At 25.1% G+C, this 15,870-nt stretch overlaps 1 protein-coding gene across 1 annotated transcript; it reads left to right on the forward strand.

The window, feature by feature from the left end:
- Positions 1-2,864: 2,864 nt before the first annotated feature.
- On the forward strand, positions 2,865-11,923 carry LOC145834470 (intraflagellar transport protein 27 homolog). The gene is made up of 6 exons (XM_082941906.1): positions 2,865-2,944; positions 5,989-6,068; positions 7,952-8,014; positions 8,081-8,261; positions 10,800-10,909; positions 11,371-11,923. The coding sequence occupies exons 1-6, from the start codon at positions 2,911-2,913 to the stop codon at positions 11,467-11,469; spliced, it is 567 nt and encodes a 188-aa protein (XP_082798032.1). The 5' UTR covers positions 2,865-2,910; the 3' UTR covers positions 11,470-11,923.
- Positions 11,924-15,870: the final 3,947 nt, after the last annotated feature.

Genomic DNA, 15,870 nt, shown 5'->3' on the forward strand with positions numbered 1-15,870 from the left:
TTTGTTTCAATATTTCGTTATTTCATGTTAGTTGTCTTATTAAAGTATTTTAGGTGCACTGTTTGATTAATATTTTTAAAGTACAGAATTTAGTTAAACTTCGTAAGTTAGTTATAACTATTTGATATTTTGAAAGTAAAAGTGTTAAAATTTCAAGCCAAAGTAATTTGTTATCTAGGCTTAACTGTTTTTAAAACAAGTTAATAAGAAAATTTGAAATCAAACATATAATTTTTGTTGCTTTTATAAGATTTTTAAATAGATTTTATGTATTATTTATAGAGCCAAAGTTTGTCAACTTCTAAAGATAACCATGGAACTAGTTGTGTTGTTCGATACTTCATACATTTCAAAACAAACATTTCCGACCATAAACATTAACAAGGATAAGCTATCTTCAAACCTAATTGGTATTTCAGTTCACTTGCAGATTTTCCAAAACTATCATGCAACTAGATTTAAACAACTCTAATACATGATCAACCTTAAGTGTTTCATCGAGATCTTTTAAATATATTTTTTGCTTTTTATGGTAAAACTGTTTATTATATCAGAATTACTTTTTGTTTCGTTTCTTTTATACATACAAAAAATGTAATGAATCTTCTTTAGCTTAATTAAATTAAATAACAGTAGTTTCATATTGTATTGTTTGTTAATTTTTGAAAAATATTATCACTATAAACTCCAGATAAGGATTTCCAAAATTATTTAATTTCGAATAGTTTGAAATTTTTTTATGTTTTAACTTTTAATGTTAGGCTCAAGTAACTTTTAGTAACCAAATTATAATTCTTTTACGACTAACTAGTATTGTTTCGGTCCAGAGTTATAATATATATATATATATATATAATTATGAATACTTAACTAAATTTAACATAAAATTTCATACATGAGAACCTTGGTAATTAATGTATTGATTCAAAATTCTGAAGTACCCGATCAATAAGCATCTAATCGTATCCAAATCTTTTTGAAATTAGCTTCCATTTGGATCCAGATCTTTGTCTAAAATAAATATTTAGCCGGATCCGGATAGTATGTTTAAAATGGGATCCGGATCTAAAAAAGGATCCAGCTAAATCCAAAATATCACTAACTTAAAATGATCCGGCCCGCTGAGGACTATATTTTTCTGGATCCGGCCCGTCAACTATTTACGTTGCCCACCCCTAAAATAGCACATGGATGATTGTGTTATCCATGCCTCACTCAGAGATATAATTCACTGTTTGATCTTTCGTGAAAAGATGTGTTCTTAGTACCGAGAATACAGCTGCTGCTGAAAAGGATTTTTTAAGTACAAAAAAAACAAAACGAATATACTAAGATAACAGGCTTAAACATTGGTAGATGGAAGTCAGTTTCTAAACTTTTTGGTACTGGAGGTACTAATTCTAGTGGAAGAATAATTTTAGTAGCATCATATGGTTACCTTAATAACAAATAGAGAAATTCACATAAAATGACAATTTTTAGAGATAAACACTCTTTATTTAGTATGGGAAACCGATTTTTCATAGGTGGAAAAAGTGCTGTATTTTGTTCTCAAGTTTATGATAGTGTTTCTAGAACATTTACTTTGTTCAATCTCAAGCTTTTGTGCAGTCGTGCAACAGTACATGTTGGTAATATTTTTATTTATTTATTGTTTGTAACCTTATTAAGGAAGTAAATTTACATGTGTACGCTCCCTTCCACGGATAGTAAACTATTTTGTCAAAAATTTCTTTTTGAAGTATTTGAAACAAAATGGTATTTATATAATGTGTAAGTAAAGTAAAGATGATAGACTTTACTAAAGTTTATTATTCTTTTAAAATTTTTATTTGGTTTTATGCTTGTAAGGTTGCTTAAAGTATTATAGCTTAAAAAAGTTTTAATAGAATTTAAAGCTTAGTTTAAAATAATAACTTTTATTGTGAACTTTTTTATTTTTAAAACCATACTAGAATAAAACTTTGGATAAGATATGTGAAAATAAAAATATATAAATGTTTGTATATAACCTAATTTTTATCAGTTAGCTAAAAAGTGGTTATAAAGCAGCAACATCAGCTATTAATTAACTTAAAGCTAAAGAAATAAGTGAAAATAATAAATTAACTTTAAATAAAATTAATACAAATGCTTCATTTTAATATAAAATAAAAAACTTTAATTATATTAAAATATTATAGAAATATTATAGTAATCTATTTTTATAAGTTTTACTATACAACAATAAATTTCAAAATAAATTTACGAAAATGCAAATTAATTAAATTATAAAATGAAAACTTTTTTTTTAATATACACAAGAAAAAAAAATTGATAATCTTTACATTTTTTATTTATTTCATATTCTAATTAACATAATCAAATTTACTTCTATCGGTAGTTTACAAAACTGATTTGATTGTTTTTAAGTTGTCTTGTAATAAGTTTAACAAAGAACACAAACCATTTTGACTTTACTAAAGTTTTAATTAGAATAAATAAGTACTATTTCATTAAAAAAAAATCATTTTTATTTTGAGAAAATAAAATAAACAATTTAAAAAGAAAATAAATATAGACTGACCTGTAATTATGTTTAGTTAGATATTTCTTAAAAAATACAGATAAAAACATAAACTTGTAATTATAAAATATATTTTTTTTTTCAACAACGTAAAAAATACGCTAGGTTTTGCAAAGATTACTAAAATTTTGTTTAAAAATCAAGTTAGTGTCTTCTGAGTCCTGAACTAATTACATGCAATGCAATATTTTATCTAAAACTAAAACTTGCACTGCACAGTCTGTTGAACAATTATTTTAATGGTTGAGTAGTTTTTGATATATGTTGTATGATAACAACAGTAAAGCTAAAACTTGAAGTTTTTTGAGTAAAACTTAAAATAACTTGGCTACTTTTTGTTTCTGATGGTTGTTTTAAGAACTAAATGTATTGTCCTGGGTAAGTTATTTTTCAACTTTTTAATCTTTAAGACAGCTTCAAGTTTACGCTGTTCAAAAGAATAACATTTGAATAATTTACTGACATGATCCACAAATTAATGATATATATTTTTTTTTTAGAAAACATCAGAACTCACTCTCCCCTCTGCATTAATTAACGTTTTCTGAAAGTCAAGCGAGTGATTTTGAGCTCATCATGTGTTATTCCAACTGCCTATTTTAAATTTATCAGAAAAAATTAATCGTTTATATAAAAAATTAAACTAAATCTATCTATCCACAAAAAAAAGCAGAACTTTTATTTTTAACTAACCAAAATGAAAATAAAACTATTCCTAACCTTTTAATAAAAAAAAAGCTGGTGACACCTCGTTTGCAAACACTCACAATCTTTTCTTGCAAACACTGTTAAAATCTCAACATTAAAAACCGCATAGTGTGGAAAAAACATGAAGCTCAAAACCCCAAGCAAGTGCTTCCAATGTTCTGAACAAAGCAACAATAATAACAATCCAATTATGGTATTGTTGCCACCAAATAATTTCCACAATTAGCTGTTAAAAATTTAAGTAGCAAATTTCTTTAAGGGCCTACGGGGTAAAACACTTTTATACAATTTTATCTTATTTTATAAAGTTTTTAGTAAGCTACAAGATGCTTTTTACAGATTTTAAAAATTCAAAATATTTTTTTAGATATAGCTGGTCAAAGTTGGAGGCAACATTAGGTTCCTTATGAGAGCCTCAAACTGAAACGGCAAATAACTAGAAATCACTAAAAATCTTTCTCCTCCTACCTTTTTTGAGATAACTACCTCAAATTTTCAGGAACTGTTCTTTGAATATTGAACAGTATAAATTATAAACAAACAACTACAAAACAACAAACTTCTTAAAGAAAAAATGAAAAACTAGTGTAATTTATTGCTAGCAATAAGTTAACACAAAAATCTTGACCAATATTTATAAACTTGACTAATGATTTCTCTCATAACAAAGTTTTATTTATAAAAATATAACATTTTAACAGAAATGTTCCTTTATGTAAAAAAACAAGATAAATAACATAAAATATTCAATCTTAAACTTATACAAATTCAAAAGAGAAACAAAATATGCAATTAATCTAGTTTTTACACAAATGCACAAAAGTATAGGTCAATAAAACAATATACTTAGACATTTGATTAAAAGTACTCCAGTTTTACTTCTTGTAGCAAGTTGATAGAAAATTTTTATAACACCACTTTAAATTCATCTTAGTTTAGTTTTTTAGAATTTATTGGGACACTAGACTAAAACCTTGGACCCAAATATCTAAAGGACTAGTCTTGTTCTAGGTCTATCAGTTACAAAATTTAATTTTTTGGAAAACCTTGTATTGTGTTAGTGAAGAGAACTAGCAAGAGTAAAACTTTTATGACCAACATCAAATCCAGTCATACTATTCTGAATTAATTTACAAACTTGCAATTTAAACACATCATTTAATTTTAGCTGACCAGTTTTCACAAATAGTGGGTTTGTTGGGGTCACAGCAAACATACCTCACTACTCTTTTTTTCATACTAACAATTTGTTTCAAATAACATTCCACAGCACCACCCTAAGCAGATATACAGTATTAAGTATACTGATAAAACAAACTATTATACACCATTTTAAGTGTACTCACATCCAAATAGTACCTCAATTTTGACAAAACAAAACAACTCTGAGACAGCTTTGATTTGAGAGATCTTAAATGAGCTCTCCAATTCAGTTTTTCATCCAAAACCACACTTAAATATTTTATATATATTTTATATTTATATTGTTCAATATTAAATCCATTCATATTTACTTGACAATCACATTTTTGACGTATGTAAAAAGCAAAAAATCAGTTTAGAATAGTTGATAAAAAGTTTATTAGCACACAACCATACACCAACTTTTCTCAGCTCTTCATTAATAGCACTGTTCACACAAGCAGGATCACTATGTTGGTAGCTTAAGCAGGCATCATCAGCAATGATCTCATATTAATATCAGTAGAAGAAAAATTGTCATTTATATACACAACAAACAACAAAGGACCCAAACAAGAACCTTGCGGTATTCCAACATTCACAATTTCACGCTCAGACACAACATTGTTTATAAAAGTTGATTGGCTCCTATTATTTAAAAAGCTGTATATATAAAAAAGTCTGGACCACCAACTAAATTTAAAAAACTGTACTCCAAAAACTGAAAATAAATCTATAATTAGTTAATAACCTATTAAGAATTTGTATTGATAATAAAGTAAAAATCCTATTTTTTAAACATTTTTTTATGAGAGAGCTTAATTTTATTTGCTTTTTACAAGTTGCATGATTGACATCAATTTTAGGCCTTACATATCCCACCTATAGGAATTACATAACCTAGTATAAACCGGAGGTCAGCAGGCATGTGATAGTTGTGAGCTGCACTTGTATTTTTATTTACATTGTGAACTTTTTTTAAACTTTTAACTTCTGTATACCTACTGTAATTTCTTACAATTTAGGGTTTAGCTGGATTAAGGGTCTACCTTTTGCTGGTGGTATCCCATTTTAAATAAAAACATGCTCGAGCCTGGAGTTTTCTGACCCCTGGTATAAACTAAAAAAAAATATTTCAGTTTATATTTTTATTATAGTTTTAGTTTAAATTAATAATTTGTGAATTTAAAAAATATACTTCAAGTCATAGTTGTGTGGCTTGAAAAACATAGAACTTACAATACTAAAAGTATAAAAATAAAGGATTTATTTTGCTTTTTCTAGATCCTTGGAGTTATAAAACAATGTAACTTTTTTTTGTTAGTATCAGAGTGTCAGTTTTACCTGGTACTGAAAAAATAACCTAGAATTTTGTAACTTTGTAAAAATCCTGTAGTTTTTATAAAAAAGCTTGGAAAAGTTTTAAGTTAGAAAATTCTTTTTTGAAAAAAAAATTAAAAATTCTGGAATGTTTGAATTAATTTTTCAAGTGAATAACAACGTTTTTTGTTTATTATTATTTATTTTTAAAGGGGACTCTGAAGTTGGAAAGAGTGCAATATCCCAATCGTTCCACAGCGATGGTTCAACTTATCCTAAGAATTATTATATGGTTTGCACATAATTTTGTTTTTTAAATATTTTTTTTTTCAAATGATCAACTAATTTTGTTTATTGTTTTTATAGTTGATGTATTGTGTTTTGTTTAAAAGAAAAGTACTTTATGTTATAATTGTTTTTATTTTTTCTGCAGTAAGAAGTTTAGAATTTTTAGTTAAGCTGAAGTTTTTGTATACTTTTAAATGTTTAAAAAAAATTTTAGTTTGTTATATTTTAAACAAGAATTAAAAGCAAAGGTGAATATAGTTTTTTTTGTTTTATGCTGTTTAAAAGCAATAAAGTGTTTTTTTAAAACATTCAATCTACATATTCATTTTACTAAAACAAGTTAAACAAATTTTGCATTTTATACAAATGTATTTCAACTATATTTTATGTGCATTGCATACACTTGCAATAGTACAACAAGTATTGAAATTGTGTTTTAATCAATGTTTATTTTATGTTTTTGAGGATTTTATAACTCTTCATAATGTTATTGCCTTTTAAAACATTAAAACTATCCATTTACAAAAAAAACATCATGATTTCTTAAGTTTGCAAATTTCTGTATTTAACTTTAAAATACTTTTTGTAAAACTGTTTTTAAGTTTGTGCAGACTGCTTAAAATTTTTCTAAACAAGTACAGCCCGCAAAAGTTATTTTTCTTTTGAACCTAACCTGCCAACTAAAAGAGTTCCTTTCCCTAATCTAAAGCTAATTCAATAATTTTTCATTTTTAAAATTTGACCCTTTTTTTACTTATTTTATGTTTGGGATAACATGTTAGGTATTTATAAACATTATTTATAAACTGTACAAAAAGCTTTTAACCACAGTGTATTTTGTTAAAACTAAAATGAGAATCAATATCACCTCATACTTTTTATATTTTTTTACATATTCAAGTAAGGTATAAAAAATAAAAGTTAGTAAAAAGATACTTATATTTTCTGTTTAATGTAATCCTTAATGTATAACTGAACTTTTTTTCTTCTTTAAATGGCCTTTGCACTTTGGTAGTTGATAATTGTAAAATAGGATTGGCATCAAACTATGCAGTTTAAACATGGTTAGCTTATAATTTGTATTTTTTGTTATAAATTAACGTTTTTTAATTAGTTTTCATGTAGATTTTCTAAAAACTGTGCTTATCTTACTTATAGTATACTTTTTTGTGCTTCTTTCCCTTGAAAAAATGTTTAGTTTGTTTTTGTCAACTGAGTCAAAATATATTTGTACAGCAAATTATAGTTTTTTGATAATGAGTTGAATTAATGTCATTTTTTAACTATAACTTTTAAAACGGCTGAGAAGTTTTTATTTTAAATTTGGTTTAAATAGGGTTGCCACACAAACTCAGGGAATTTCGATTCTTTTTTTTTTAACTCAAGGAAACTCAGGGCAGTTTTGGTTTTTTCTAAAAATTCCAGGGAAGTTTTAAGATGTTTTTAAAAATCTCAGGGAATTTTTTTTCTAGATCTAGAATGAGATGTAGTTAATCCAGTTTCAATATTTTGTTAGAAAAAATTAATTTTATTTATTTTTAGTACTTATTTAGAAAATTTTTAGCCTTGCGGATAGTTTTTCAATATTCTTAGAATTAGTATTGTAACTTTTTAATAAATAATAAATTTGTTAAGGATTTGAAAAAAACTCAGGGATGTTTCTGGTCACTCAGGGAAGATTGTTTGACTCAAAGAGTGGCAACCCTTTTTAAACCATGTGTATACTAGAAGTAAAAAGACTAAATACTACATTATTAAAACACCTAACAATAAGAACTTTTTTATTATTAAGAATGAAATATTATACATACCTTCAAAAATCTAATTTGCAAAAAAATTACAAATTATCTAAATATCATACTAGTTTTAAATAATTTCTTTTTACAGACTACTGGAATCGACTTAATTCAAAAATTCATTCACCTTGGAGAACTTAAAAATGACATGATTGTTAGTTTGCTTAGTTATTTCAAATAACACAGCCAATAACTATTTACTAAGTTTTCAAAACTTTAGGATTTCTTCATTTTTGATTCAGCTGGAAAAGATTTATTTGCTGATGTTTGTGAGAAGAATTGGGACAAGCCTGGAATGTTTGTACTTGTTTTTGACATAACTAACGCCAATTCTTTCCAAAACTGCCAAAGTTGGCTGCAGAAAATAAAAAAGTTTTTTGAACATGGTAAAACTGTTCCAGGTTTGTAAAAAAAGTTATTTACTTTTGTAAATTTAGATAAAGTTTTGTTTTAGTTATATTTTTTGCTGATAAAAAAATGCTGAAAATTAGCTTTAAGCATTTATAGTTTTTTAGTTTTTCCTTTTTATTTGCAATTTATCTTTTAAATCCATTTTTTAGATAATTTATTTGTTTATTGAGGTATTAAACTTAAAATGGTTTCTGTTAACGTTAATGTGCAAACAGGAAATCGTTAGTTTTGTTTTTACAACTATTTTAGTTTTAACATGCTATTTTTCATGTATGCAACTTTGTTGAAAATGCTTTGCATAAAATATTTTTTTCAAGAACATTTTACTTTAAAACAGTCTTAAAACTACAATATTTTATCAGTTTAGTATTTTGTATAATTAAAAAATAAAGACGAGTTATTTAAGTAATATTTATACATAAAAAACGAATTATTTTTACATCAAACGCTTTGTTGGATTAAAAGATTTATTAACACAAGAAAAAACATAGAAACGTTTTAAATTAAAGTGTTTGTAAAGAAACAACTAAACAAGATTTCACTAGAAAAATCAAGTTAATTTTAGCATTTAATAATAAGAACATTAGTTATTTATTTATAAATTTTTATTTATAAAAATAAATGAATACTTAAAGCATCTATAAAACAGAATTTAAAAAAATTATTTTAAAAATATATGCAAAAAAAAAGAAGAAAATTTAAACAAATTTTATCTGTAAATTAATAAACTTTGACTAGATAAAAATAACTTTTTTTTTACCTTAAAAAGTTTAAGTATGTTTTGGTTTTAAATTTATAATAAAACATTTTTAAAGTATGTTTTCATTAATTTTATTAAAAATATTTGTTTACCTTACATTTAGTTTTTACTAAATAGGGACAGGAAAACCTGGAAGAAAATCAGAAAACCTGGAAAATTTTCTCAAAACCATCCTGATAAAAAGTTTTATATTTAACTATTAATCTTTCAATGAAGTAAAAACAAGCTCTTAATCTTAAAAAGATAATTTTATTCTTAGAATTGGTCTAAACACAGAGTTAGTTGTTTTTTTTTATTGAAATGTGCATAACTTCTACATACAAGAACTTGAGAATTAACTAAAATTAATGTGAAAAAAAACCAATCAAGTATATTTTTTAAACTTAATTTGAAAATGTTGTTTGAACTCAAGTTAATTAGTTAATTCTATTTGAATAAGATTTTATTCAAATGATGATCTCGCTTGATTGAGTTCAAACGAGTGAAACGTTCTTTTGTTAATAAAATTTTAAAATTTTGAATTGAAGTTTAGACTAAAATTTGTACATATAAGTTTTTAAGCTTTTGAATAGATTTAGAAGTTCATTAACAAAGTTTTTGATTGAGATTGCATTTTGTTTTGGTGGTTATGAAAAAAAATTAAAAGTTTAAAGTTTATCAAACGAGCAAAAGTGTGCTCAAAAAAAATTTAGCCCAAGGACCTGGGTGCACGAAAAGATCTTTCGGTCATTGAGTCGCAAACCAAACTTAAATAAAAATTATAACGAGATATAATAAAAGAAAAACTTAACAGTCAAAACTCAAACTCTAAATAAAGTTCTATGAGAAATAAGAATATGAAACTTCACAATTTTAAATAATTCTCTAAACGAAAAGTATTTGAAAACCCGAAACATATATATGTAATATTAAAATGTTCATCTAAAACTAACATTTGGCTTATAATAAAATAAGCAAGATTATCTGACATTAACGAAACATAAAATATATACTCATATTATAATTATTCAAAATATAATATTAAGCTTTTGTTAACAAAAGATCCTAGCGAAACAAGTTTACTGGAATATATAAAAATATATAGCAATTTTTTTTTTTAATGGACACATGTATATACCTACTTCAGCTTCTATTCTTTCCTTACAGTATTCATTTTTTTACAGAGCTCAGTTTAAGTGTGTTGAATTGTTTAACACACAGAAACATATGTCAGTGTAATAAAAGAAGGATACTTTATTATTTTATTATTATTATATTCATATTATATATATTAATTTGATCATAATCTTTAAGATTCACAAGAGAAAGATGTTTCTGCATTAATTCAAAATGTTTTAACTTGTAAGTCAGATTCTTAGCAATAACTAATTAATTATAGATCAAAACAAAAGTGTCAGGTCATAAATATATCTTTTTATTCTACTGAACTTTTTACTATAAAATAATAAAATAGATATATTAAAAAATAATAAAAAATAAATTCTTTTAAATATATTATATTTCATTGTCTGATCAACGATTGATAATTCTGGCACATATGTCTTTATTATTCCATTTTTAATGCATTGTCCAACTCTCTTTCTTTAAGTTTCTTCCAATCATTAACTTGTTTTGATGTTAAAAAAAAGCCTCAAAACATAATTTACAATACATTTAGTTAAATTAAGTAGTAAAAGAAAACATCGAAAGAATTCTAATCAGCAGCTTTCTATGCTTTTTACTGCTGATAATTTTATACTTGAGCAAAAGTCAGTAATTTTTGTTGCAGGAATTCTGATAGGAAACAAGAAAGATCTGGAAAAGCGAAGAAGAGTCAGCTTTGAAGATGCGAGTGAGTTTGCAGAAAAAAACTCAATAAAGTATTTTGAATGCTCTGCTGTTAGTATTAAATGTTAAATTTTTTTAATTAGTTTGTCAGTGCTGTTTTGTCAAAAGTAATATTTAAAGCCAATAACTTTGTTCTTTTCGACACTATTTAATACTATTTTTATTACAAATTTTATTGTTTTTTTATCAGGTTTAAAAGTTAGTACAATTTTAAAAATTATTGGAGTATTGAAGATATACAAAAATAATTCATTTTTATAACTGTTAAAATAAAATTAGACAGACTTCTCAGCGGATAATCAAAAATAATTTTAACTTTTATTGCTTATAGTTGTTGCTAAACTTTTTATTTTGTCTTTAAAGCTTGTGCCTAGCACTAATAAGCTTACGTAACAAGTATAAAAGCAATCAAAGTATCTTTCATTGTTGTAAAGTATAAAAATTATAGTTTTCTGAAGTCAAAAAAGTACCTGATTTTTTTGATTATTTTTTTATAAAACCTTAATTCACAGAAAGAGTATGACGGAGTAGAAGACTGTTTTCAATGGCTTGGAAGCGAATTCTTTAACTTTCACAAAAACTCCAAAGAAAGTGTACAACAGTTAGAATGATTTTTTATTGCAGCACTGTGATTATTTTCATTACATTTTGTTTTATTGTACTTTCTTTATAAAAACTTAAAACATCAATTTATTTGTGTTGTTTAATTTTTAAATATTTTTCTTTAACATACTTTTAAAATAAATTTTGAGCGTATTTTTTATCTCTGTGTGCTTTTATAAAACTACAATCTTTACTATAAAATGTTTGAACTATTATCTTTATTCACAAAAATCAGAAGTGTATTTATATTTTGTAGCGATTTTTTAAGTTAACTTGTTTCAAAAGGCTTCTTAGAAACTTAATTGTTGTAGAGCTTCATAGCTACTTAAATAAATTAAACTTGTTATTGGTGTTGCTTACAAAATATTTTGTTGCTGTTTTAATTAGTTGCTGCAAGTAGCAGCTAATCGTTTGTCAGCAACATCAATAGTTAGCTGATTTCTATTTAGAATGATCAGATTATTAAGCACTCATTTAATTGAAGTAAAATTTATTGTGAAACGGAGTCGCTACTTAAAGTCATAGACGCAAGCAAATTTATTATATATTTGTGTTCAATATATAAGTATGTTACAAGCGAGTTTTTAGAATTAGTCTAGTTATTATTAAAATATATGCTAATCTTAAATAATGAAAAAAATAAAAAGTTAGCAAACTTTTTATAAAAATAAGAAGTTTTTTCTAAAATTAGTAAAGTATTTTTTCAACCTTTTTTTAATCATTGCGTTCTGCATAGCTAGTCACAATTTTAGTACTAAATGTTTATTCTTGAATTGAAGTTGTAAATCTTCTACTACTTAATTTAATACTGAAAACATTGTATTGAATTTTTTATTGGCCAAAGTAAACTCTAGCATTGTAAACAAAGTAATCTATATGAGCTGCTTTTAAACTTCTGCAGAACTTTTTGGCCTTCGATCAACTTTTGAAATAAAAGAACATTGTCACAGGTATTAGACTTGGTATTCTGATTAGTATATTGGTAGGCAACGTTTTTAGTCAGCGGACCATGTGTGGAAAAATGTAGTCCTTGGAGGGCTGGAGCATTTCAATATCATCTAATTCACGTTTAATACTCAATTATCCAATATATTTTGACAAGTACTTATTCCATGTGACCTATTTTATGACTTTACTTAGTGTAAATTTAAAATTTTACTTAAATTGTATAAGAAGTCTTTTTACTGTTTGTGCTCTTTATTTCAAATTATAGAATATATAGTTTAAATTTCAAAATTTGTTCAGTGGACCGGACTTCCATGCTCGCAGGCCGCAGTTTTACCTTTTGTGGGCCGTATTCCACTTGATTTCTGTAAACATTGCCAAACCCTATATTACAGTGCTTCTGAAATGGGGTTCCGCGAAGCCTTTCGAAATTTAAAAAAGAACATTTATTCAATTAAAATTTTTATGTAGAATTAAAATTAGGGGTTCCGCGGAAAAAATTGAACTTTGGAAAAGGGTTCCGCCACTCGAAAAAGGTTCAGAAACACTGCTATATTACATGATAGTTTTGTATCGCAAAGCTAGAATTTACTGTTTAAATGAGTTTTATGTGTCAATTTTTACTACACGTACAACTTTCTAACCTTATGAGAGTAATTACAAAACCAAGTTTGTAGTGAGTTCAACATAAAAGTAGAACAATACACCTTGTATGACCTTATTACAGTTAGTATTGTTTTAAAATGGGAACTTTGTTTTACAGATTTTGCAAATTAGATTTGTAGTAATGTCTGCAATCAGTATGTCTCTCTTCAGAGTTGTAATACGGTTTTGTGCTGTTTATAGCCTTATTATATTGTATTTCGCTTTTATTGTTTTATGTTTTTAACTATAAAATAACTTTATGAGACTCATTACTACCTTTAAAGTAACTAAGACGTTGTTTATGCAACAGGTTTTAATAACTATTTAAAGGATATTTTCACTATGTAGGAAGAGTTATCACTAAGGATCTTTTTTTACTTATAGAAGTTATGTATAGATTCAAAATGTTTTTATGAGCAATAACCACATTATAAACTAAAAACTATCATAAACACTTATAAAAACATCTGTTACATATACAAGATTGAAACAAAGACATGGTATTTTCTTTTAAATTAATTTAACTTTTTTTTTCAAAGTAAGAGATACATATCATGTAAATGACAAATAATAAGCAACAGACATAGTGCTACTTTTTAGTATAATTAAAAAAAAACGATGTTATGTTACTGCACTATTACTTGAGAGTATTAAAGATAACTTTTCAATACAAGCTACAAAACCAAAACTTTTTTTTTTTCTTACGCTTGTAAAGTCCTTATAGATTTAATTAGGCTCCAAATAAATTTTTAAACGCAAACATTAATTTTTACTAAAATGACATTTTTGTCGGATCATTCTTAGTTATAAAATTACTTTAAAATTTTAATTAAATTTAGAAACTTATTATTTCTTTTACTTTTAAAAACTAAATCAGTTGCATGATTGAAAGGGTATTTTACTTGGCTACTACTAAACGTTTTCAGATGAGAAGCAGCTCGTTTGCACAAAAATATAATTCATTTTCATTAAAAACATTGTTGGTGCTTGTACAAGAAAAAAAATCTTTTATCTATAGTAGAAGTTTATGAATCTAAAACTGAATACATATTACTTTAACACTTTAAAAGTAGTTTTTAAAAATAATCATTAAATTCTAAATCAAACCTTTTTAAGATATTCCCAGTTATTTTTAAAAGCAAGGACAAAAAAGTGTTTTGCTTATTAACAGAATTTTAAGATGAAACGTTTTGAAAAAGTACCAAATGAAATAAAAACTATAAATACTTAAATTAAGTAGTACATAAAATGAAAACATATACTTCTAGGGATGATAAAAATTTAACAAACTTTATTTTGCTACGTATTTTTTGGACATTTAAAACAAGCTACTTAAGCAAGGTGTTAATGGCTATGATACTATTTGTAAGTATATAAATATATAATGTTTACTTCTGCTTTACATGTTTTTATTATTAATTTTAAACTTAGATAGCTGTGAATCGATAAGTTAAAATGTTTAGACTATCTTTTAAGTTTTTACTTTTTTTATTTAATTTATATATTTACTTTTTTGTGGTACGGTAAAAAAAATTTTTTTTATGCATTGCAGTATTCTTTTTTTCTGAAAATCTAACAATAAGGATTCTATCAATAAAAGTTTTTTTATGTAAAACTTTTAACTGTATTTTGCCTAAATAAAATTATCAAAGTAGAAATACTTTTGCTCTTTTATAACTAGTTCGGTCAAAAACATTATTAATTATAGCTTTGGTAAAGCATAATGCTGATTAGTATTATGAAGGTAAAGTCGATATAAGCATGGATTGATGCAATAGTTAAAATATTTATCACTTAAAAGTTAGGCAACTATTAATGCTTGGAACATTATAAAATTAATTTTGTCAGTTTTAAAGCTTGAAAAATTAGTTCTATTTCAATCCTATCATTTACTTCAGACTAAAAGAATTATTAAACCTTATATCTACTTACTATTAACTTATGGTTAAATAAAATTACTTTGTTACTAAATACTGAAGTTTGCATAAAAACTTCATACAAAATAAGGAAATTTATTTTCTATGTACATTATTCACATTAGTTTCTAATATAATCTTTATGATACTTCTTCTTTAAGTGTTATTTCATAAAAAAGTAGTAGATATGTTATACTGACTTTTATAACAATAGTGAAAAGTAAGTAGTTTTCAATCAAAGTAGTGTGCTATATTTAAGTAATAATGATCAGAATAAGAATTTGAAAAGAAGTCTACTACACTTTTTCTAGTCCCTGAAAAACAAACTTAAGTTTACGTGTGGTTATAATAAAACCCTTGCTAAACAATATGTTTTTAACTATTATTCCAATTGTAGACTAAGCAATAATAAATAAATAAATACACAAAAAACTTATCAATTGTTCGGATTAGTTTTGTTAAACTAATAAGAAGTCAAGGCATCATGTTTAAAACTAAAGTGAAATATTTTAGCCTTATAGTGTTGCAGATGTATTTAACCTAAAATGGTACGGAAGGTATCTATGTTTTTTTTAATTCCACAACTTTTTTCTAATAATTCGTGCATTATAAAATAATATACTGTATTTTAAGTATGAAAAACTTTTACAGAATTGAAACTTTGTAACTCTAAAACTCAGTATGAACTTCAATGAGTTTTGTCTTCAACTTTTTAAGGAGCTTTGATACTGCTGATAAAAATGAAATCGATGAAAACTTTTTTTCTTTCAGCACTGAGTGCTTCGCTTGCTCTTTCCATGCTGCTGTTGGGTTCTAGCAAAACGACTAAGAAAGTGCTTAAAGATGCATTAAGATTTGTTGAGAATAAAGATGCTCTTGATAGACTTTCACAAGTGAGCGATG

Source organism: Thalia democratica, chromosome 4, assembly GCF_965202585.1.
Source record: "Thalia democratica chromosome 4, ktThaDemo2.hap1.1, whole genome shotgun sequence".
Classification (NCBI taxonomy): domain Eukaryota; kingdom Metazoa; phylum Chordata; class Thaliacea; order Salpida; family Salpidae; genus Thalia; species Thalia democratica.